At 38.2% G+C, this 24,489-nt stretch overlaps 1 protein-coding gene across 5 annotated transcripts in view; it reads right to left on the reverse strand.

The window, feature by feature from the left end:
- Positions 1 to 19,483, reverse strand: part of SIK3 (SIK family kinase 3) — a 215,012-nt gene extending 195,529 nt beyond the window's left edge. For 4 of the 5 annotated variants that reach the window (XM_039887974.1, XM_039887972.1, XM_039887973.1 and 1 more), the window contains exon 1: positions 19,196 to 19,483. In XM_039887974.1, coding sequence (XP_039743908.1) covers positions 19,196 to 19,468 — 273 coding nt within the window. In that variant the 5' untranslated portion in view covers positions 19,469 to 19,483. The remainder of the gene's footprint in view (positions 1 to 19,195) is intronic. The other variant, XM_039887970.1, reaches the window with a different exon arrangement.
- Positions 19,484 to 24,489: the final 5,006 nt, after the last annotated feature.

The following is a 24,489-nucleotide window of genomic DNA, read 5'->3' on the forward strand; positions in this document are numbered from 1 at the left end:
ATTTCCAATGGTCATTTTCCCTAGCATTCCTCTAATCTTTCAGCCCAATTCATCTATAACAGATAAGTTATCTGGTTACATATTAACACTGTTATAATGACTGTGGTTATTTAGAATTCTACTGTTCAATTTTGGTGCCTAACACCTGGTATATGGAAAGAACAAGAGCCTTGCAGTCATATTGACCTACTTATAAATTTCAGCCCTATCACTTAAAGGTTTATGATCTTGAACAAGTTGCCTAACTGAACTTGTTTCCTCGACAGAAACTAGGTATAACAACACATAATTTAAAAGTTGTTGAGCAGTTAGCATAAATTACATAAAATATCCAAAACGCAGTAGGTGCTTGGACACAGTAATTATCATGGAAAACTGATAACCAGGTCTATATCCAGGTTTCCAAATAGTGTTAACTATCTAAAGAAAGCATGAATCTGCCTCATTTTCTCTAATCCGGTTTTGAGATGACTTACCTATCCTTTTATAGATTTACCGGGTCTCTAGAGGAAGAAGGCCCTCTCCCAATACCCAATCTTAAGGCCAAAATTAACATCACAGCCATATCTCTGTCATTAGCATGCTGACTCTGGGGCCTCTAGAAAATCCAATGTTTTTGCTACTGCCTGTTTCTGTTTTATGGCCTAAGCTAAATATATTCCCTTAACAGATCTTAAATACTGTTTTGCCCCCAGTCTATTGTAGGGAACTCTGAAAGTTTCCAGTTTCTCAAGAACCACCATGTTTTGGCTAGCCATACCACTGTACTCCAAGATGGCAGTCAACCCACGATGCTCTGCCAGTGCCTATTTGCCTTTACATCTCTGTCACAGGCTGACTGCCAGATCTTCTCTACCCTGGCAAATATGATCTTAATTTCTAGAATGACAGGTACATTCTTCTCTCTTAAGCTTGCCTCACCCAGATTTACTTCATCTTATTTTCCCACCACCACTTCCCTACATCCCCACAACAGTATCTGCATTTTGGGAAAAGTGTAAAGAAATAGGAGTTAGAAGTCTTGATTCTTCTGCCTCCACCTTTGCCACTCAAACTAGTTCTGAAAGGTTATCTACCTTCTGTGCAAAATACTGTGCTTGCCCTACAAGACTGCAGTAAGGTTCAAATAAGACATTTGTAAGCATATTATACAAATCTAAGATATTCTCATAACTATACCAAAATTTCTACTATTATTTGGCATTTACTTGTGAATATAAAACCCTAATATATTTTTTAAATCCTCTAGCATTATTTATATTAGCAAAAGATTGAAAATAATCAAATAGCTATCCATAAGGGCACTAATTTATAAAAATATGATACTTTCTTTCATGGGAATACTTGAACACAGCATTTTTTAAAATTAGTTCCTTCTATAGTTATGTGAAATAATCCTCAAGATATAACAGTGAAAAAAGATGCAGACTGGTATGTTGAATTTACTACAATTCATTTTAAAAGACAGTGTACAGTAAACAGATGTACACATTTTCTTATATACACATAAACTATTTCAGAACATATAAGACACTGATAATACCAACTGCTTATGGGAAGAAAATCTAGATGGCTATGTGGTATGTGCGAGCAGTAAAGTTTTTTCTGTATTCCACTCTTTTGTAGCTTTTAAGATTTTGAAATTCTAGTCCCCTAGATGAGTAGAAAAAAATCATCTCTTCATACATCTATAACTAGAGAAATAATATGAACCATTTATGAGGATGACAGCATATCTGACAACTCACTTCCTTGGCCAGCCTCAATATCAACAATTATCACCACCTAAATAAAACAAATTATGTTCCCTTCCATGATCTCATTCCATCAAGTGACTAGAGTTAATTTATTCCTTCTAGTCAAACTTCCTGACTTGCTATTTGTGTCTATGCGCTATGCATGTCACACTCAACATTATTTGTAAACTCTTGAAATTTATTGTATTTAGGGTTGTACTGCAGGCCTTTAGAAAGGCCCTCTGAACTATAACATTTCCTGCCTCCAGGGCATGTCAGGGATCCACTCCAATGCTAACTTTTTGAACCAAAGACAGTTCTGCCTCTTAATCACCCAAGATTCACCGCAGAACCCAAGCAAATCACTAATTTGAGCTTCAACAATTAGATAGCTATAATGCAGATCATTCCATTTCTAGAGAAAATTGTTAATTTCCTCCAATCTGGCAGAAAAGTACCCTTTCGGAGCCTTGAAAAATAACTCTTCCACAGGGTTAAGTGAAATTTACCAAGGCAACATTCTCCCAAACCTACATTTTAAATGATATGGCCTTAAACATACATGATTGTAATCATGCTGGAATGACAGAACAGAACCTAAAACACTGCTCAAAACAGCAGCAAGTGCTACTTCCATTCTTCCTCTCCTGTGGCAAGCAGGTTATTTTTGGACCTGGCCTATGAAGTAGCACTTTGTTGACTACGAGCTTCATCCTCTGAATATTCCTTTCACATTCAACCTTGGTTCTTGCTTTCTGGCACAGAGCTCCAAAACCTCAATGGAATACATAATGAAATGCTGGGTTACTTTAGTGCAAAAAGGTCAAACCTACAAAAGATTTCTAATTGGGAAATCTCTTCAATGAAAGCATATAGAAATTTGCTGACTCCTGTTCCCTTTTCTCTTTTTCCTATAGCTACCTGCTTTCTTTGCAACAAATCTTCAAACACAAAAGCCAACCACCTAGCCAAGCTCAAATGCAGACAGGTGTTTTGCAAGCACAGAAAAATCTCAAGAGTAACTAATCAACATGAGATAACATCTACGAACAAGCTGCTTATTGGTGTGCTGGGACAGTTGACAGCCTAAAAAATCTCTCAGTTAAAACTAGCTTTGAGAAAAAGACTACAAATAAAAGTAAGCCCATTTTCCACCAACAGAAATCTTGCAAAAGGAAGAATCGTATAAGTCAGCTAGACCTGCCACACAAAAACCCTTTATTCCAGTTATTTTCAGTGGTAATTAACTCCAGGGTGGAGACTAAGGGTCCCCCCAAAAAACGTATCTGTGTATTTTTCTACTTTAATAGCTGTAAAATCCATGGGGAGGCTTATTAAGGAAAACCCTAAAAGAGCTTGACAAAGTTGCTTGTTTTAAAAAATGCAAGTGGGTAATCACCTGAAAATATACTTGTAAATTAGCATTATTTATAATTAAGAGTTTCGCTGAAACACTCTAGAATAATGTTCCAATTGAAAAGCAAGGATTTTATCACAAAAAGTCAGACTGCTTTGCCCCATCAGCTCTGTTCCCCAGACATTAAATATCTCCACTCTAAACTTCTTTTATACTCACACAAGACCCTAAATTGGTTTTTGCATAAGAAAGACCTGACAAAAATCCCAAAAGAATGCCTATTTCAGACTATAAGAATGTATAATGTTTTGGAGAAAAAAAGAGGCTGCACTAAAGAGAAAGAAAATTATTATTTAGCAATATTACTGAACTTCGCCCAAGTCATATCCAATGACTTGACCTAATATTGCATGCCGCAGGAAGGAAACATGCATGCACAGGGTGAGAAAGCAAGGTCACTGAACTGAATCCTGTACACCACTTTTAAGTAATATCTTTTCCACTATCTGCTTTGACATCAGCTGGGTGCCAACACAATTTCTTGATGCCTTTTCTGCCATCTACCCTGCTCTGTGTATTCTGCATTAAAAGATAGTGACAAAAATGTTTTTCTAAAGATACCTGAGATCATAAAACGAGTTTGTAAAACCACTTAGAATGTCAAGCCAGAACTAAGTATGTCACATCCTAGAAAAGCTCTTCAGTAAGTAACACTTCAAAATCGTTTCTATTTTGCAGGCTGACTCTCAACATGGATTAAATGTTTAATCAGTAAGTTAAACAAGTGTTGTCTAAGAGGTAGCAAGAAGTTTTACTAAAGGAGATTACACTGCTTCCCAAACTGGTATAATTTATTTAAGAATGTCTGAGGCTGGCCTTCCAGTTACACCTTAAGTAGTATAAACCTAAAATAATTAAAGCTGTACAGTATCAAAGTAAGTAAAGACAGTACAATCAATGAATAAAAGAAGTTCAAAAATGTACCCAACTATCTAGAGATTTTGTAGATAAAGCAGCTTTCTAAATCAGGAGAGAAAAGATGGATTATTCAATAAATTGTATGGGGACATCAAGCTAGACAGCTGGAGAAGATGACAGATTTATTCAATAAATGAAGGGCCTAATCTAAAGCAAGCACTGTGCCAGACAATGAAAATAAGAACAAGGGGGAAAAAAATTACACAATCCGTTGCCCTCATGGAGCATAAAGTGGTAGGAGAAAGCCACTGATAACCACAAAAGTAAATGTAAAATTACAATTCCAATAAATTCCACAACTGATCCCTTTCTCGTCTGATTTAAACCAAAAGGCATTCTACATGAGCAAATGTCTAAATTTAAAAACAAAACCACAAGATTACTTGAAGAAAACATGGGTAAACATGTTTATAAGATTAGAATGAGGAAGGAAAACAAGCCATAAAGTAAAAAAAAAAATTTTTGATGACCTAAATGTTTAAATTTTATATTTTCTAAAAAATACACACCCATGTCAAAAGACGAACACAGAAGCATATCTGCAGTGTTTTAAGAGATACCTAATTTCCCTAATATTCAAAAAGCTATTACACATTAATGGAAAAAAAAAAAAAGTCAATAGAAAAGTAGACAAAGGATGATTCCAAGAAAAAAATACAAATAGCCAACAGACAAATTAAATGATACTCAAATTCAGTAATAAATAACTACAAAGTAAGATGACATTTTTGTACCTGTCAGATTAACTTCCTAAAAAGATGGCTGATTGCCAGTGTTAAAGAGAACAAAAAAATCCCTCACATACACTCTTAAGTGAACTAGCCAGAACTTTCTTAAAGGGCAATTTGGAAACATTTATAAAATTTTAAGCACTCATACTTTGTCTCAGACATTCTACTTCTAGTGAATTATTATATTAAATTACTGAGTTTCAAAAGAAGATCCTAACGTTGTATATATCATAATAGAAAAGAATACATAATTTTGGGGAAATTTACTCTAGATTGGACCTAATAAAACCCTAGTATTTAAAAAAATTAAATTATGTCTGATACTTAGTCTTTTGAATAGTAAGTAGTACAATAGCAAATGGAATAGAAAAGAAACACTAGCACAAATCTGCAAATATAAATGTGAGGAAACATTGACATGTACTTTGTAATTTTAAAAAAAGCTGGAAACAACACTAAAATCTATCAGTAGGGTACGATTTAAATAAATTATATCCATAAACTGAAATACTCTACAGCCATTAAAAATATTAAGACTAAGGCAAAATGTACTGAAATGTTAGAGATATGTTATTAAATTAAAAAACAAGCAGCAAAGTAGATGTGTGGTATGATCCCTTTTCAACAAAAAACAAACTGTTAATATGTGAGTAGGAAAAAAATCTGGTTACAAAATGTTAAATATGTTCTCTGGAGAGAAGGAACTTTCACTTTCTATGTTACATATTTCGTAGTTCGATTATTTTATAACACATGTATCAGATAGATAGATACACTGACAGATGTTTTTAAAGAGACTTTGATGCTATAAAATGAGATGGAAAGGGAGAACTATCTGAAAGCGGGAGAAAGATACAGAATGAGTACAGAAAAAAATATTCACCATAGAACATATAATTTCAGAGTTAGAATAACTTTACAAATTAAAAAGAACTAGGAAATCAAAATTAAAACCTTCTGTGCTATAAACAAAACCATCGCAAAAGCGAAAAGATAATCAACAAAATAGGAGAAAATATTTGTAAATCATATATCTGATAAAAGACTTGTATCCAGAATACAAAGAATTCTTATAACAACGATAAAGACAAGTAACCCAACTGAAAAATGAGCCTTCAAAAAATTTAAATAGACACTCTCCAAAGATCTACAAATGGTCAATTAACACATGAAAAGATGCTCAACACCATTAACCATTAGGGAAATGCAAATTAAAACTACATATTATAACACATGTACATATGTTATATCTACATATTATAATACATGTGTTATAATATGAAGATACCACTTCATATTCACCCGCATGGCTAGATCAAAAAGAAAGTACAAGTTTTGGTGAAGATGTAGAAAAACAGAAATCCTAATACATTACTGGTGGGAATGTAATTTGGTACAGCCATTATGAAAAACGGTTTGGCAATTCCTTAAACAGTTAAACATGAAGTTACTGTATGATCCAGCAATTCCACTCCTTGGTAAATAAATACTCAAGATAAATGAAAACATATATCCACACAAAGGCTTGTACTCAAATGTTTGTAACAGCATTGTTCATAATAGCTGAAAAGTGGAAACAATGCAAAAGTCCACTGAATGATTCATGAGTGGATAAATAAATGCAATATATCCACACAATGGAATGCTATTCAGTCATAAAAAGGAATGAATTTCTAACATATGCTACAACACAGATGAACCATGAAGACATTATGCTAAGTTAAAGAAGCCAGACACAAAAGGCCATATATTTTATGATTTCATTTATACGAAATGTCTAAAATAGGCAAATCCATAGAGACTGATTAGTGGTTCCTTAGGACTGAGAAGGAGGCTAAAGAAAGGGACAGTGACTCCTAATAGGTACACCATTTCTTTTAAGGGGAATGAAAATTTTGTAAAATTGATTGTGGCGGTGACTATACGACTCCATGAATATACTGAAAATACTGAATTAGGTGAACTGTATGGTATATGAATTAAATCTCAATAAACCTGGTGAAAAATATCTATAAATTAAAAAGAAACTGGAAGTTCCATGAGGTTAAATGATTTGCCCAATGATAATTGCCAGGCTAGTAAAAACTGAAACTGGAAACATGTGGCCTGACTCCTACACCAATGCTCAGCTCATTACAGAATGCATGGGGCAATTTTGATGGGCCAAAAAGTTTCCCCAAAGAGCTGGAAAAGCATAAAACAGTGGCACTAGCATAAGAAAAGGAAGAGAAATTTAGATAACACAACTGAAATGTGGTTTCCAAAATTTAATGCAACTCCAAAATAGATTCTTGGCCTAAAAACTCTTAACAGCATTGATATAAGAGGTTATGACTCCTATAACAGTGCCCCTTTTACTAAGAGCTCAATTAGAGCAGGGCACTGGATGCAGCTGCTGACTGAAAAGGAAGAAGGAAAATGAGATCAGAAGGGACAGCAGGCTGAACTCTCTGGACACTCTTCTGCATATGTCAAAGAGACTACTAAGTAACTAGCTTCAAACAAGTTATTTTATTCTTGAGGATTGTAAACTCCCTTTAAGAGATCCAAAGTATCACCTCAAGATTTAATTACCTCCTAGAATTATTACTATGCACATATAAGATATTTAGGTATAATATAGGAAAGGGGTGTCTCTGCAGCTGACTTGGACACAAAGACCATTGCTGGAATACAATTGCCCCATTTGACCAGAATAACAATATCACTGTTGACATAGAAATAGAAAGTAAGCCAAGAACATTCAATCATTAAGTACATTATTTCGAAAGTTTTAAAAATGAACTACTAAAAAAACTTATCTATTGTCAGAACACTGCTTATGCAACATTAGAACATTTTGACAGAAGGAAAGGACAACTGGAGGCAGGAAGCAGAAAGAAAGAAGAAATCCTGCAGGTACCCAACTTATCCTAAGGAACACACAGCTCTACTCCCTCCTTCCACAATAAAAACAATTCTGTTTCTTGTGGCATATGAACAAAGATTTCTTTTGCCAGGAACAGAAAACAACTCACTACATGAAAATGTCAACTAGTTCTATGGAACACTACACTGGCCATATGCAGATACAAACTTTTTAAACCAGAGAGTTTTGGCTGTTTCCTCACCAAATTTTTAACATCACTGGCCCGTTATCGAATTCAGTTCAGTTCATGCAAACTCTAACATTGTGGACGAAATACCACCCTAAGGTATACACTACTAATAAAAGAGTCTATAAAACATCTTGTCCTCAAATTTCTAACAACTTTGGCTTATTTATAATTTTGAATTAATGTAAAAACTCTCCCAACCCAACTCAAATCAACCGAAATAATCAATGCCCCCGCTTCTCTCTGTAAAACAACTGGCGCTCCCAGCATGCAAACTGGCTACTCTATTACTCCTAGATATTTTTGCTCCCACCCATTAAGTTGCGTGCTTACCAAGAACTGTTTTTTTCCCAAGTCTATTTATATCCGTTGCTCTTATCATTACAGCTATATAATTGATTAGATATGTAAACTGATAAAAAAAAATCAGACAGAAAGACATGTTTCTATGAAAAGTAGGTTAAATGCTTTAAAAAACTTGATAAAGCCAAATTAGATTTCAATAAATGTAAAAGAATGAGGATGGGGGAATCATACAATTCAAGATGGATCTGTACTCATATTGCTTCACAAATGCCTTTAAATTACTACTCTGCTTTATAAAAGCAAATCGAAACTGGAAATCATAGTTAATGAACTATGGGTATGTTTAATGCAAACAAGATGAAGGAACTCCAATCAGGGCATCAATATACAAAGAAAGGCCTTGGCCCTACAACAAAAGATTAATGAATGTGTTTCTTAAAAGAACTGCAAAGAAAAAGAGAAGCAGGGGAAACCTAGAGAGTAAAACTAACTAACAAACAAAAAACTCACAGGACATCAATCAATTATAATGTATGAACTTTATTTAGATCCTGATTTGAACAAATAACTGGTTTTTAAAAAAAAGAAAATAAAAGATACGTATATATGACAATCAGAAATTTTAATAGTGACTTGATATTTAACGAAATTAAGAAAGTATTGTTAATTGTTGAGGTAGGATAATGGTACTGTGGTTATGTTTGTTTGTAAAAGAATCCTTGTCTATTTAGTGATACACAACACAATAATTGCAAACGAAATGCTGGAATTCTAGGATTTCCTTCAAAATAAACTAGGAAGAAAAGAGAAACAGAAGAGGATAGATGAAAAATTGTCTATGAGTTAATAATGGCTAAAACTGGGTGATAGGTCCATGGGGGTTCATTATACTATTCTCTACTTTTGTTTAATGTTTGAAAATTTCCATAATAAACACTTTTACAAATAGATTAGTGAATGAATGCACACATATTTTTTAATTAAAATAAAATAGTAAAAGTATATATGCATCACTATTTGACTTCATTGCTCCATTTGTTTTTTTTCCCACAATTAACTAAGCAAATCATAACCCAAACTTATTGTATAAGAGCCCTCCTATTGAAGGTAAAGGAAAAGAACATACCATCAGATGCTCCAAATGCAATAGTGGTAACCCAAGAACATCCTAAGAACAATATCCCCATACAACCCAATTGCCTTTGAAAATCTTGTAAGTAATTCATACAGTGCATAAGGCAAATCTAAACAAAAATAGGGCTGCTGCATTGCCATATTTATTTACATGATCACGTCCCTTACAGTCTCCTTCGCCATCTTTTTCACCATTAAAAAGAGGGGAGGAGTAATTTATAACCTTCATCAATCTCTTAAATTCTCATTCAGGTTTACCAGGAATGGTTATTTAAGAATCAAAGGTTCAGGTAATCCAAGTCTATTTCTCGTTACCCTTTCTTCTTTCCTTCAGCAATTTCTCCAATTTAAGCTTATGTCTCTTTGTGAAAGATCAGTAAAGAATAATGAGTCATAAAAGAAAAAAAAAACATTTGAAAGGTTTGATTCACACTTTTCTTTCTTAGTTTTTTGCCTCCTCCAGGAGCTGCGCTAACCTCTTTTGACCTGTCCTTATCACAACTTAGGTTTAAAGGTACAGCAGAGGCTTAAAAAGCCCTAGGCTCCCAAGCCAAGAAAGGCAGAAGGGGAGACAATAAAGAAAGGCCATCTCATACTCTGCTGGGAAAGCTAACCCTGACTGGCACAACGTTCTTCTGGAAAGCAACATGGCAACATATGTATCAGGTGTCTTGAAAACGTGTATCCTCAGCCCAGTAATTTCACTTCCAACAATCTACTATGAGCAAAAAAAATAAAAAATGCATCAAAGATTTGTACACAAAAATGTTCATCACAGCAAATTTGTAACTGAAAAACTGGAAAGAACCTTAAATTATTTTTAAAAAGCTTCAAAAAATAACAGGAGTAATATAATGGAAAAGTACAAATCTATTAAAATTGATGTTTACAAATAGTTTCTAATGATGGAGAAATGCTTTTAATGAATGTTAAGGGGGAAAAGGGAATAAAATAGTATATCAATATGATCTCAATTATGTATTTTACAATATAAACAACTGTTACTTGCCTCTGGGTAGCAGAATTATAGGCGAATTTTTCCTTCTGCTTCTTTATAATTTTCCAAAATTTATAGTTTTCCCAAATTTCTTCCATAAGCACAAATTACTTTTATAATTAGCAAACAAGCAGGGCAAGGTGGTAGAAGAGAACCAGTAATAGTGAACAACTGGCTGGAAGTAAGAAAATTATGCTTAATACCTGTCTTCCTCTATCAGGTTCAAGCTATAAGTATCAACTACTCCTTTAACTTAATTCTTTCTCTACCCAGACAAAATAAAACCTATATTCTTATCTTCTAGTACCAGCAATTGCTACTTTTCGCACACAAATGATACAACAAAAACTAGCTGAATTAATTCATTAAAGGTAAGAACCACAAAAAGTAACCCATTAAAATTAAAGGCCAGTGACAAAAGAGCTATTTTTTGTTTTAAATCAGCTCACTTAGTATAAAGAACAGAAAAAGAGGTAACTTAACAAATAATCTGAAGTTATTTCAGGAAGTGCCAGCAGCCCAAGACAGTTTGGTGGGTCTGCAAAGGAAGAGAGGCTCCAAGCAGAAGAGGGAAAAGGAGGCATTGGCTGACTACACCCATGGGGCCTCCTCAAGGAAGTAACCCTCTGGGAGCCTGGATATGAAAGAACCTTCCATTTTAAAAGGGACTTGAATTTAAATTGCAGGGTTTACTTCAGATATACTGAACTTCTTAATAATAAAAGTTTGAGATATGCCAAAAATAAATTACTTGCCCCAAAAGATTGTGAAATCTCCTTAGCTGAAGATTTGTGAGAAAAATATAGAAAATTACTCTTCTTTAACATCCTAACTGGAGACAGGAAATTTTGATAGTAAAATTCTGAGATGTGTTATGAGTATAAAAACAAATCCAGCTCCCATTTTTTAATTCTTGTATTCATTCACTAAATAAATATTTACAGGCATTGTAGTAGGCACTACAAGGAACACGACATCCAACAGATTAAAATCCCCACCTCATGAAGCTTACACTAATTTATCACACTGTGCCTCCTAACAAGTACTACAAGTTAGGTATTCACTTCTTTTTTTTTTTTTTTTTTAAGTAAAATGATGTTTAGAAATTTCAAGCCTGTCAAAGCACTGCCAGAAAATAAGCAGCATCTAGTATTTGGACTAATACAGAGAAGCCTTAAATAAATATCTGTGAAACAGACTAAAAAGTTTATGGCTGAGGTATTAGGGTAGCAGGCAGACTTAATTTCACTATATACAAATCCGTACATTTTGAATTCAATTTCTGGTTTTTGATAAATATTTTTTGAGAATTTTATTGGACGGATGGAAGGTGGTTAGAATGAATAAAAAAAATTCTTCTTCAAAAATTTCTGTCTCAATTAGTGTGGTTAGCCAACGTAAATTTTCACATTCAATTCTTCTGGAGGCATTGAGAAGTAAAGCATACCCCTGGTAAGCATGTTCTAGAGCTGAAATTAGGCAGAAATTTGATAATTTCTCAAAATTCCCTAATGAAAACCAAAACGTAAAGATAACTAACCCAAAGTATCCACTGAGGCCTGCCTAACACAGACAAGCTTCAACAGGTGATGGGTTTGCTTCTCCTTCCTTTTTAGCTTCTAGGAAATGAGGCTAAATATTCAGTCTCGTTCCTACTTGACAACCTAAATTCCAAGACAAAATACTATTCAGTGGCCAGAGACTCCTTGTCTACAGTGGATTGCATACCTAAACAGAATTATGTTCCTAACATAATTTCACAATAGCTCATCCAACAGTTCTGTACTAACTGATGGAACTTTATTGTGAACAGATCCAAAAGAAGCCCTTTCAAGCTAATTCTTCTAACATTGCTGAGGCTTCTCAAAGACTGCCTTGGCCACTTATTTAACAATTATGTACTACATTAGGACAAAAGCCCACATGAATGTATATAACTTTCATCTTCCAGATGTTATCAGTCATCCACAGGACAATATGACTGTCCTGTTTTATGTATTATGCCAGAAGGGACTAAACTACTCACTGGGACTAAAGGACTCACCTGATAGGGGAGGTCATTCGCCTGAGGAACAAGTATAGCTCTTAGACTAGAAACTAGAATTACATAAGAGAAGGCCTAGATAAGTGGTTCTCTTGGCCCTCTCAGTATCATCAAGGTATGTATCTTGGTGACCAATTCTCTTAATGAGTTATAAGATGGTACTATCCCCTGGAAACTGGTAGTGATCTGGTAAGTGAGGAATCCATCTAAGAAAAGTACTTTCAAAGACAGACCATACCAGCCCAACAGAGCAAAAGTATAATTACTCATATTCTCTGGGAGTAAGCTAGATTTAGTGGCAAAACTATATAAGGCAAACTGTGTTTATGGTCATTGCCTTTTCTGCATCTCTTTCCTTTTTACTTCCCTAGTATTTCGAAAGGCTTTTTGACACCTCAGTCATGTCAAGGGGGCACCAAGGAGTATTTGAGTAGGAGATTTAAAAGCAAAGGAATGAATCCATGGAGGACTGCTCATAAGTGGCAGGGGTGGCAGAGTGAAATAATGCCAAAGGACAGGTAAAATACAGTATTGCTATATACTATTCTTCCTACTTGGAAGTTTTTCCTATCATCAAGACATCTCACTTTTGGAGTTTGGTTTAATAGAGAGAATAAATATCTTAGGTTTTAATTAGTAGGTATGTTTTGTTAATACAAGATCAAGTGTTCAGAGGACAAAGGCAATGTTTTCTATGACTGGAGGAGTCAGAGTAGTTAACCAGTAGAAATGCCAGATTCTAATTCCAGCTTCCCCACTAACTAGCTATAGGATTCTGGGAAATGGGAAGGTAGGGAGAAGATACCAAAGGGAGCCGTGAATCTAATGGATAATTGGTCTAAACTATTTTAACAATCCCTAAAACCCTGAAATTCTAAATTCTGTTAAGTCCTAGACTCTGAAAAAGAAAATGTTGAAATAGAAGATCTGTAAGATCTTTTTTGTGCCCCAAAACAACAAATATTTGTTGGCTGATGTTTAATTTATGTGCAAAACATACACAATTCACTTAGAGTGTGAAAGAATATCAAGTTGTTAATATTGAATACCTCCCCTAATCTGAAGAAATACATCAGAAAAAGTTTTTAACCCTTAACCATAAAATAACCAGCATGTGTTTTTAAAAACAAATCAGATGATGTCGATGCTCTGCTTTGATTATCATCTGATGTCAATGCCCTGTTTCATAGCCAATTCCATAAAATGACCTATAAACCTATATGATCTGGCCCCTATCTACCTTTCCGACTTCATCCCTTACCATCCTCCCCCTTGTTCTCTAAGTTCCAGACACCATGATATTGGCTCTAATCTTTGGATAAAGCAAGCTCTTTTCTACCCCAAGACCTTTGCACTTGCCATTCCTTCTGCACTGACTATTCTGTTTTCCAAATCTTCCCAGGCTGGCTCTTTCTCATCACTCAGGTGTTGACTCAAATATCACCACCTTGGAAAGGCCTTCCCTGACCACTCTATTTGAAGCAGCATTCTTCCCCAGGCACTCTCTAGCCCATTTATTTTCTTAATAGTATGTATCGCTATGTGAAGTTACTTATTTGTTTACATGTTCTTTATCTGTCTCCTTCCACTAGAAAGTAAGCTCCAATAAGGCCAGAGCTTTTAATCTCTCTTGTTTATCAGTGTACAAAGGAGCCCAAGAAAAGAACCTAACACAAAATTTGGATTCAATAATATGTGTTGAATGAATGAATGGATAAGAGAAGGATTCCATCTCTATGCAGAGATGTTTTAAGTGTTTTTCAGAATTATGGAGGCCCTGGTGAATAGAGGATTTTTCTTTTCAAAGAATCCATTTTGTTCTCTTTCATGCCGTGAACTAGAAAACATTAGCCAGATTGATGCCTGGAAAATGAAAACAGCACTTCTGGCACAGATATAACTAGTCTGGGCACCTCTGGCTTGAGCCAGATCTATGACTTTCTAGGGAGCTGGCACCAAAGTCAGAATGTTAAAATAAACAGCTCTGATGCTGAAAGTGGAATACGGGTATTCTGATTCTGGAGGAATGAGTCCAAATCAATATTAGCTCTTCACAAAGTTTGAACAAAGTCAGTAACCCCATCATGAAATATCATTCATATCAAAATGAAGTTAGTCATCTTTCAATAGGCATTTCTAGATTATCTAGGGGTGGAACTATCCTCCTCAAATGGAATAATGTAAATCTTGCTTTCAACTTCTTGTTGACATAATTCTCTTTTCTACTTATGGATGAATCTTGTTTTCAGCCTTCTAATGAGAACAAGCATCACTTCATTTGCTTCATTAAACTCTTCTTTAGCAGTAAAAATAATAATATTAGCCTATTCTGAGTTCTCCTCATGGAAATGAGTTTGCACTAAACCACGCAGCCCACAGATGTTACCACAGATGTGATCAATATCTGGAATAAGGTCATGGGCAAAATGTTTTCTCTGTGTAATATCTAAAGTTAAGAATACTGACTTTGGCCTTCTAAGTAGCACCCAAAATGTGTTAAGTCTTGTAAGAATATTTCTTCTTATTCTCTACCAAATTTAAGTAAATAAATCTCTGAAGACTACACTCAAACTCTATTCCATCAGCAATGTGACAAAGAGTAGTTACACAAATAAATGGAATATTCAAAACAGTCCAAATAAAAGCCAGCGTTAGTCACAGTTTTCATTAGGCAAGTCTCATAAATATTTAAAAAGTTTAACTAATGGGAAATTATGTTTCAAAATGTCAGTTTCATGAAATTAGCCCATAATCCACAGGAGTTAAACCCAACTCTCTCAAAGTGGTACCTAACATGAAAGTGAGCTACTTTTTTTTCCTCTGAAAGCATATCATCAGGATGACATCAATCTACGCAAAACTAATGGCACGTGCATTCATGAATTGTTCCAAAGGGGTGAAAAGCCAAAAGGGAGGACTATGTCTTACTCATCTTTGTCACTACAGCATCTGATGATGATGATGGTGACGAAGACAACATATACCTTATTTAATCTTCATAATACCCAAATTTGGGAGGTAAATATTACTGTCATCTCATTTTACAGACGAGGAAATCCAAGCACAGAGAAGTTAAATAATGTATCCAAGATCACCCAGCTATTAAACAGCAGAAGATCCAAACCCAGGCAGCCTTATCCAAAGCTCAAACTCCACAAACCAGTAATGGGCAAGTGCTATGCACTTGTTGAAACACACATTAAAAGTATTTGACCAATGGCTTTTATAGTCATGTATACTAAATAAAATGCATACAAAATATATATACTCTTTGTTCCCCATTCATCTAACCAGTGAAAGTATAATTAGGCACAAGCAACAGACTATAAGCAACTGAAAGCAGAAAATCTTCTTTTTAATCTCTTTACTACTTCACAGTGTCCTACCAAAAGAATAGAGTCAAAGAATCTCAGGCTAAGGCTCCTCTGAAAAAAAAAAAAAATCAAAGATGGCAGGACAAAGACAGCCAGGGTGAGCTGCTGACTAAAGTATGTCGGAGATGAATATTCTCTCCTGTTAACTGGTCTGCAGTGATGCTCTAAGCACTGCGATACTGCCAACATTAACTCTGAGCTCATGAATGCCATGCTACAAAAGTCACCAACAACCAAATAGGAAAATATTTCCTTTTCTCTACTGATTTAATTCATCCCAGGCTCCTTCTCTAGGAGGTTTGAGAGTTAACAGAATCTGGGAAAGGGACAGCTTCGCCACTTATTGTTGGACAGAGTGCAGTAGCCTAGTGAATAAATGAAGTTTACTTCAGCCTCTTAGTCCTTGGAATGGGTAGTGCATATAAGAAAAGGTGATCATAAATATTTCTGTGATGTTCAGAAACATCTACTATCTAACCTCCTTCAGCCAACACAAATATCATCTGAATTACCTGAGTGTGACTGTTATATATACTTATAAGAAAAACTCAGACCATTCAGTGGCCTATAGGGAGAAAAAGGAAAAGAAATCACATATCTCTAAGAGACAAAACAAAAACACAATACATTCTGGAAAGAGATGGGAAAAAAAAAACTCTCTTTGATTCCAAGTGACCTGACTGCAGAAGTAAGATAAACACTGCAGTGCATGGGAAGAAAAATCTATCTACCTGAGTAACTGAAACAGCAGCTTCTGCAACTGCTAGTTTCTAGGCGCCTTCCTTGCCATTACGTAACCAAACCATGGCTTTAATAGGCCATCATACTGTATGTCAACAGCTGTTAGGCACATCTAAGCTGTTGGCATTTAAGAAACCCTTCCAAAGTGGATTCAGATAAGCATGGAGCAGGCCAAAATATGCTCATCGTCCACCCAGAGCACATGACAACTCCTTGTGAATTAAGCTTCCTTCTGTCGTCAGAGTAATTTAAGCAGCAAAAGATAAGGCACTTGTAACTGTAACTAGGAAATTGCACACTGCTACAGAAACACAAATGAGTGCTGGTGTGGTCCCGTCACACATGCAACTCATTGAACTCATTGTCCAAGCCATTCAGTCTCATTCAAGATTTTGAATATTTCCATACATAAGAATTGCATAACTGCTCACCACAAATGATCAAAGATAAAAACCAACATAAACAATGACACCCGCTTATAAACAAGCCGATGTTTAACATGCTGCAGTCCTAAAGAATACCAAGGCCTCAGAGAAAAACTAAGAGACACACACACACACACAGGAAAATTAGAAAGCAGGCAGCCCAGCCATAATTAGCCACTGGCTTTGCTGACTACCGAAGACAGAAATGTTTCTTATATATATAAAGCCAAGAATCAACTGTTTGCAATTACATTTCCAAAAACATTCGACCCTGTCTGTCACAAATTTTTTTAATCAATATTTTGGTGTATCCAAGGGCTGGAAGATACAAAATTCTTTAAGTCATGGATACCATAAACCAGGCTACCAATTAAGTTCATGGAGTCCATTCCCCAGAGGTCAGAGCAAAATAATCACAGGAGGGCAATGTGATTACTTAGAAGTATGGCGGAGGGGAGCAAAAAAGAAAATACTAAAACAAAGAACAAGGCTCCAACAACAAGAGTTGTTTGTAAACATAAGTTTGGCTTAGCTACCAGTAAACAACTGGAAACACTCAGGAGGGGCAGTGATGTACCATATTCTTGGCTCAGTCTACTCCCCCTAAGGATCAGAGGATAACATCATCAAGGAACCTTGGACTTTGGTATCTCCTGCAGCTGAGACCTGCTGTCTTGAGGCCCTCTGATAAAAACTGACAGAAAGGCTGAAGGGGGCCCCCCAGAGGAAGTGAAACTGACCAATCAATTTTCTACAACCACCCTCCCTGCCACTCTGGTAAGAAGAGCCCCTTGTAGTCTTTGACAGAACGGAGGGAAAAAGGAACTTCAGGTTGTAAGTGAGCAGAAGAGAAGGTCTAGATAAGTCACTGGCTTCTGAAAACAAGCGGTTGCCATAAAAGCAAAAACAAGGTGGGTGATGACAACTAGAGCCTCGGCTGAGGAGGTGAGGGGAATTGATGTGGCTTTGGTAGGAAGCAGCAGCAGCAGTTATAAGGGTTCTTCATTAGTCAGGTTAAAGGAAACACAAACTGCAGTTTTAAATAAAGTGAATGACTACACTGAAAGTATTCATTCAAGTGAGAGATTGAGCAAAGAAAGAGATCTGGAGTACAAACGGGCGTTGTGAGTCCAATCAAAACCAAACAATTCTTCCTGATGTCTTAGATTCCAACATGCCCAGTGAAGGCTACAGGAAAGAGCTACCCATATTTCCTCAAAAAAGGAATTTTACATGTAAAGTTTTATATGTATACATATACTGCTTCCTAACTGACCTTGGCCAATTTCACTAAGACAGCTCCACAAATCCCTTGAGAACCAAAAGGCCCAATAAGTGTAATCCTTCAGGGTCCAGGTTCTTCATACACCTCAGTCGCCAGCCTTTCCCCTCACCACTGAAAGCCCACCCTGGGTTCTATAAAGCCCACAATACCAGACCCTCCAACAACTAAACCTAACCAGCAATCCAGCCCTCCCAAATTGTTTAACCCCTGATTACCTAGTGCCACCATAAACCTGGGCGCCCCCACTCTGTTTCCTGAGCCCCTTCCTGCAAAAAAGCAAAGTAATTTCCCCCAGTATCTCCCCCATTTTCTTCATTGCCTCCTTCAATGATCTTTTCTGTCCTCAGGCTTCCATTCCCACTATCAGTCCTAGGCGATCAAATGATGATTGGTATCTCTGTCATAAGGTACCAGGTCCCTTGTATCTCCCAGTACCCTGCGCCCACCACACAGCCCTAGTACATGCCCCAGACGTCCTTGTTCCCCTCATATCCCCATCAGCCAGTTTACCCTTGTCTTCCACCATTCCGCTGGTCCACATTTCCTATGCCCCTACTCTCATTCCCTTAAGATTTCCTAATTGCTGGTTCCAGTCTTCTTAGCTTACAGTCTCCTGGCTCCGCCAGAGTTCCAAACCTCTTTGCAATCATCTCTTCTGCTACCCTCCGTACAGCGCTGGGAACCCCCTCCCCATCTCCGGCTTCTCAGTTCCCCAGGTCCGGGTACTCACTGCGCCCCCCCGCATCCCCTCTGCCATGGAGTTTCCCTCTCACGGGTACCCGGGTGTCCCCTGCCGTCTTGCCCTCTCCTCACTCCCCCCGACAGGTCTCTACCCGTTTCCCGGTCCCCAACGCTCTCCACTATCCCAAGCCCCGTTCGCGGCGCCGACCCCTCAGCCCCGGTGTCGCGGGTCTCTCCTGCCCTCGCCACACTCGGACGGACGGTCCTGGGCTGCGCAGCCCCGCAGCCGCCCAGTCGCCCCACGCCACTACCTTGGCCTTGGTGACGAGGTGCGTGGCCCGCTTGACCACAGCGAAGTTGCCCTTGCCAATGGTGCGGTCGATCTCGTAGTAGCCGATGCGGGCAGGCACTGGCCCGCGGGAGGCCGGGGCTGGGGGACGCGGCGGGCCAGCCGCCGGGGACACAGCAGCGGGGGCGGCCGGGGGCCCCGGGGCGGGCGGAGGCAGCAGGCGGCCCGCCGGCCCGGCTCCCCCAGCTCCGGCCCCGGCAGCCCCGCCAGCTCCGCTCGCCGCCGCCGCCGCCATCTTGTTGTGCAGTGAAACCTCCGTGGCCGCGGGGAGCCGGCAGGGGGGAGGGGGCGGGGGGGCGGGAAAAGGAGGGGGGGCCGTGCGGACGTCACTCCGGGGGGCGGGGCGCCCGCGCCGCCGGGGCCAGGCGCCATGGCAACCGCTCGTCACGTGCCGACGCGCGTCACTGCCTAGAGCCATGGCAACCGTGACCTCACTGGCGAGCTCGACCTTCCCGCGTGGGCCCTGTTTCTCTGGCGCTGGCTCCCGGGTGCCCCCCTCTGGGGATGGGACAGTGGGCACCGCAAGTGTACTAGCCAGTTCTAAACCGCTGCAGCGTTCCAGAGTCGGGAGTGCTTTAAGCCTGACCTAAAGCCAGCTCCCAGTCGTCCCTGGAATTGCTAAAGTGACCCCTACTGTGACCTCTGTCCCAGTTCAGCAATCACCCAACCTCCCTTAAAACAAAATATTGCTTCATCACCAAAAATACCAGCCTTGTCCCACTTTAGCCCTTAAGGCCACAAAGGCAGCATTGAAGCAACTAACCAAGTTGGGAGCGAGGAGAATTCTTCAGTAAAATTCCTTCCTCTTCCAAAAGCTAACTCACCGGTACAACCAATCTAATTGTCACCAAATATAGGGGAATGGGGAAATTAGGATTTGCGTGTTCGAGGGCGGAGAAACCAACCCAAACACGCATTCCAATTATTGGGTGGGTGGGGGCCAGAAAAGGTACGTAATTTTCCTTCCTCCCACCCAGTCTCTGTACAATTCTATAGCTAGATGACTGTCCTATTTCTGTCACTTGTATAACCCTGATAAAGCAGTGGTGCACACGTCACAGTTAAAGACAAAAGGTCTGTTAAGGAAAAAAAAGTGAATAATAAAAAATTCCATCTTTACTAGTGCCTCTCCAAGGACATTGAAGGTGATCAAATTTATCTTTTCTCCCCTCCTGTTACCTCCACTCTCCAGAGCCCTTCACTGGCTCTCAAGTTTCCCCCTTCTATTTTTCCCCTCTCCCTTTATTAAGTGGATTAATTTAACTGCTTTAGGTGGGGATAGAGGGGTAGACATTTGGGCTGTCAATAATAAGATGATGGGGAAGAGGGGTTTGTGAACATTCGATGTTAAAAATGTATTCCTTGAGTACAATCCTGATTCATCCACATCTCTGTCTCTTTCAATGGCAGAACTGTATCGTCAGGTCACAGCACGTACACACAATATTAAAAACTGATACCCAGGACACTGTAAATGTGAGAGGAGAGTGCACGTTTACTCTCTCTGACCAAAAGAAATTTATAAGCACCCTGATTCACCCATTTGACTATGAGCAATGGCTGGGACTAGGATGGGACAGAGAGGTCACTCTAAAATTGTCTTGGATCAATTCCCTGGTGGCTGTTCCAACAGGCAATTGTGTTAATTGCCAACACAATTAACACTAATAGGCTTCTTTACTAGCAAATAAGGATAAGAATGAAGTGGACCTTGGCTTCTTACACTACTTAAAACTTTTCATTGGTTAAGATCAGTGAATCCCAGATAAATGACGAGATGGCCAGCTTCTCTTATCACCTCATGACCGCACTCACCTGCCTCTATCAGAGACTGCACATTAACTTTAGTGCTGGGCCCCAGGGTCTCTCTAAGGACAAAGAAGGGAGCAGAGTGAGAGTCTCAACAGAAACCTTACCTGGCTGCTAAGTCAAGGAAAAAAATATTTTACTCTGCAGACTGCAAGAACGGCACTGAAACCATTCTCATAGTGACTTTATAACTTCTCCCCCACTCACAGAGATGATTTGAACATCAAGTATGACAACTTCTGCTGCTCTCTGGAAGGTGTCAAAAACAAAGAAGCCTCTGGGAAGAAAGCAGAAAATAGAGCATTGGCCTAACCTCCAAAGAGAAGAGGCAGATCATTCTTGTCCCTAATAATGGCCAGAATGTGTATACTGTGTGTCATTTATGTGCCCTGCCTATATGGATTGAGGCCAGTAGGTGGTATGTCCTATTAAGACTTGACAAAGACTTACTGGAGATCTCCCTGAAGAGTTCTCTTTGGTGAGAAGAACATAGAAAACTGGGGAGGAGATTGATTAACAAAGGTCATCAGAGGGAAAAGGAAAACAGTTTAGATGTATGTATGTAATAAGGATTAATTGAGCAGCAAAGACTCAGGTTTTGGAAGGAACTCAAAGTCAGTAATAACAATAATTTGCTAAGCTCTATGCTACAGAGTTTATAGATGTGGACTCATGTAATCCTTAACAACCCTATGAGATGGATTATATTATCCCCATTCTGCAGATAAAGAAAATGAAGGATTAAGATAATTGGCCACAGTCATAGAGCTAGAAAGTGGTAGAAATAGAATCCAAACCTAGACAGTCCACCTCTGAGCCTGAGATCTTCCCCAGTGGATTATAAACCCTATCAAAGTAGGAGCCAGTAGAAAAAGTTGTTTCTCCTGAAACCCAGGGTGACTGAGTTCAGTTTAGACCCAGGGAAGAAGAGGACTTTAAGAGTCATTGAGAGCAGGGCAGAGCAGGCACCTAGGCATATAAATAAAGAACAATAGACTACAAAACTGGTTGAAAGTACCTGTGATGGCTTCACTTGGAAACAGTGCCACAGGTGGGCAGAAGTGTTCCTGTCCTGCTGAAGACTCAGAGGAACAGCTTGAGGGCTGAATTTCCGGGGGCCCTGTACTCCAGGGTGCATGCAGGCAGAGAGCTAGCCATCACCCAGCTCCCAGTCAGCCTCCAAAACCAACTCACCCTTTTCTAGAAAAGCAAAAGAAAGATTCAAAGATGAAAATGAGACATTTTGCTCTGTAATGTCATTGTCTTGTTTCTAGAAAGACAAACAAGGGCATTCTCGATGGATTTAATAGGCCCTTAAAAACTTGTAGAAATGATATAAAAACTCTGAGGACCTGAGGCCTGACCTGAGAGTGACATAAGTAGTGTGAAGTAATCCATTAACTCTTTTATGATTTTAAAGTCCTGCTTAGCCTGTCTGCAGGGCAGTTTACCAGCAACCTGAAAGAAAATTGCAGCCTCATAATATAGCTCCACAGATTCTCAGAGCCATCAAAACCTTGAATAAAGTCCAACCCCTCACTTTACATTGGCCCAACTCATTAACTACTCCGAAAAAAGCTAACATTGAAGGAGCATTCGGTTGATACAGAAGCATATTCAGAAATTGTGTATGCCAAAAGGCAACAACATAGAATGTTTACATGCCACTTATTCCCAAACAAGGAAGCTATTAGCCAGTTATAAATTCTGCCATCACATAGAAATCAGGGCACCATTGGATACCCATTGTCCAAACACTCAGTGTGCCCTGATTCTCCAGGTAATCTAAATGTGCACCTTCTCTTTGTTAGGGCTGCATTCTGCATTACCATATCAGCTATGCAGCTGTTGCCTTTCCTCCTATCCCAGATCAACCTAGTCTTGTCAAGTGCTTCCCTTGGGTATCCAGAAGCAGGTCTGAGTAGCAAAAGTAAGTACATAGTCTCCTGCTATAAAATATCTTGGGAAGAAGGCTTGAGAGAAGCTAAATAAGCTTTCGATCAAGGATTTTCTGTTCAGCTTGCAAACAATTTTCTTTTTAATGAAACCTTTCACGCTATCACATAACACATAAAAATTACCCTTACTGTTTTGCATATGTTCTAGAATATAGTTTAAGCATTTTTAGATTATTATTCAATTATTACCCTTTAAATCATCCAAAACATCTTTAAGAATGTTTTTCTTAAAGATTTTCTGCATTCTTAGATGTGACTATATTGTCATATGGGATCAATGCTTTTCTCAGTTAAATATACCTTTGGTTTTATAAGGAAAATCAATGGGAAAATACATTTGGTAGAGAAAAAAAATTCATCCAAGGACAACTTTTTTTTCACGAAAGCATGTGCTCCTAAGGTGAAGTACACTTAGTTACCCTGTGATCAACTTCCTAATTTTTAGAGTAATAAAATTTTTTTCTTATTACCTGCCTCTTTCTGCTAAATGAAAAGTCTGATATTCCACAAATATTATTAAGATTTTGTCATATCTGGATCCTTTACTTTTGCTTGAATATACAAGTATATCTAAAATTCTAGAATGTATAACATTCCATAGAAAATAAAGGCATACTTCAAAGGTCTACCTCAGATGGAAGTTTATTTTCCTGGTTTAAAACCTACAGAACTTCATCTTTCCTCTTTTCGTTATTCTCACATCTCTACTAACTAAAGAGCCATCTTCTCTGCTACACCTGCCTTGGGAACTGCCTCTCAGTTTGAAGTGTCACTTTCAGCCCTGCATGTTTTAAAAGACAGTACATAGACTGCTTTACAGCAGTTTTGTTGTTGTTGTTGTTGTTTTGCGTTAAGATTAAGGTTTACTGAGGTTTTCTCCCAGCCTTCCCAGCTGTTGAAGCTGTTGACTACAAAAAATTTATGCTACTGGGATTGATTTCTGAAGGTAGCTGACCTACCTTTGTTTGCATCATTTCCACCACAATTTTCCTGAAACTAGAAAATCCATCTTCCACTTCCAAGACCAAAAGGAAACTTTTCCTTGTCTGCAGAGACACCTGCTGGTCAAGGTTTTGAAATAACATGATGCCTAGCTGTACTTTTTCCATTCCACTAAGACCTTCTAGTCTTTCTATTTAAAGTGCAGGCAGTTGAAAACCACAAACCCACATCAGGAGCCAGAGAGCTGGAATCCAAATGGAAGCCAGCTCCAGGAAGCCGGATTTCTTTGTGGCCAAATAAAAAGTACAGTGGGCTAAAATTACAGTGGTGCTTAAGGCTTAGGTAACAGTCCACAACTGTGGTTTTGTGCCACCCAAGGATATCTTCAGTTATCCCGAGTTCTCGTGGCATTTTAAAAAGAATTCTTTCGGATGAAATTCATTTCCATTTTTTTTATTTTTAAAATAATTTCATCCTTTTGGCATATCTAAAGGACAGCCTGGCGTAATGAGGAAAAAGAGCAAGGGTTTTACTGTTGGCTTTGGGC

This window comes from Pteropus medius, unplaced genomic scaffold (genome assembly GCF_902729225.1).
Source record: "Pteropus medius unplaced genomic scaffold, Ma_sr-lr_union100, whole genome shotgun sequence".
In the NCBI taxonomy this organism is placed as follows: Eukaryota; Metazoa; Chordata; class Mammalia; order Chiroptera; family Pteropodidae; genus Pteropus; species Pteropus medius.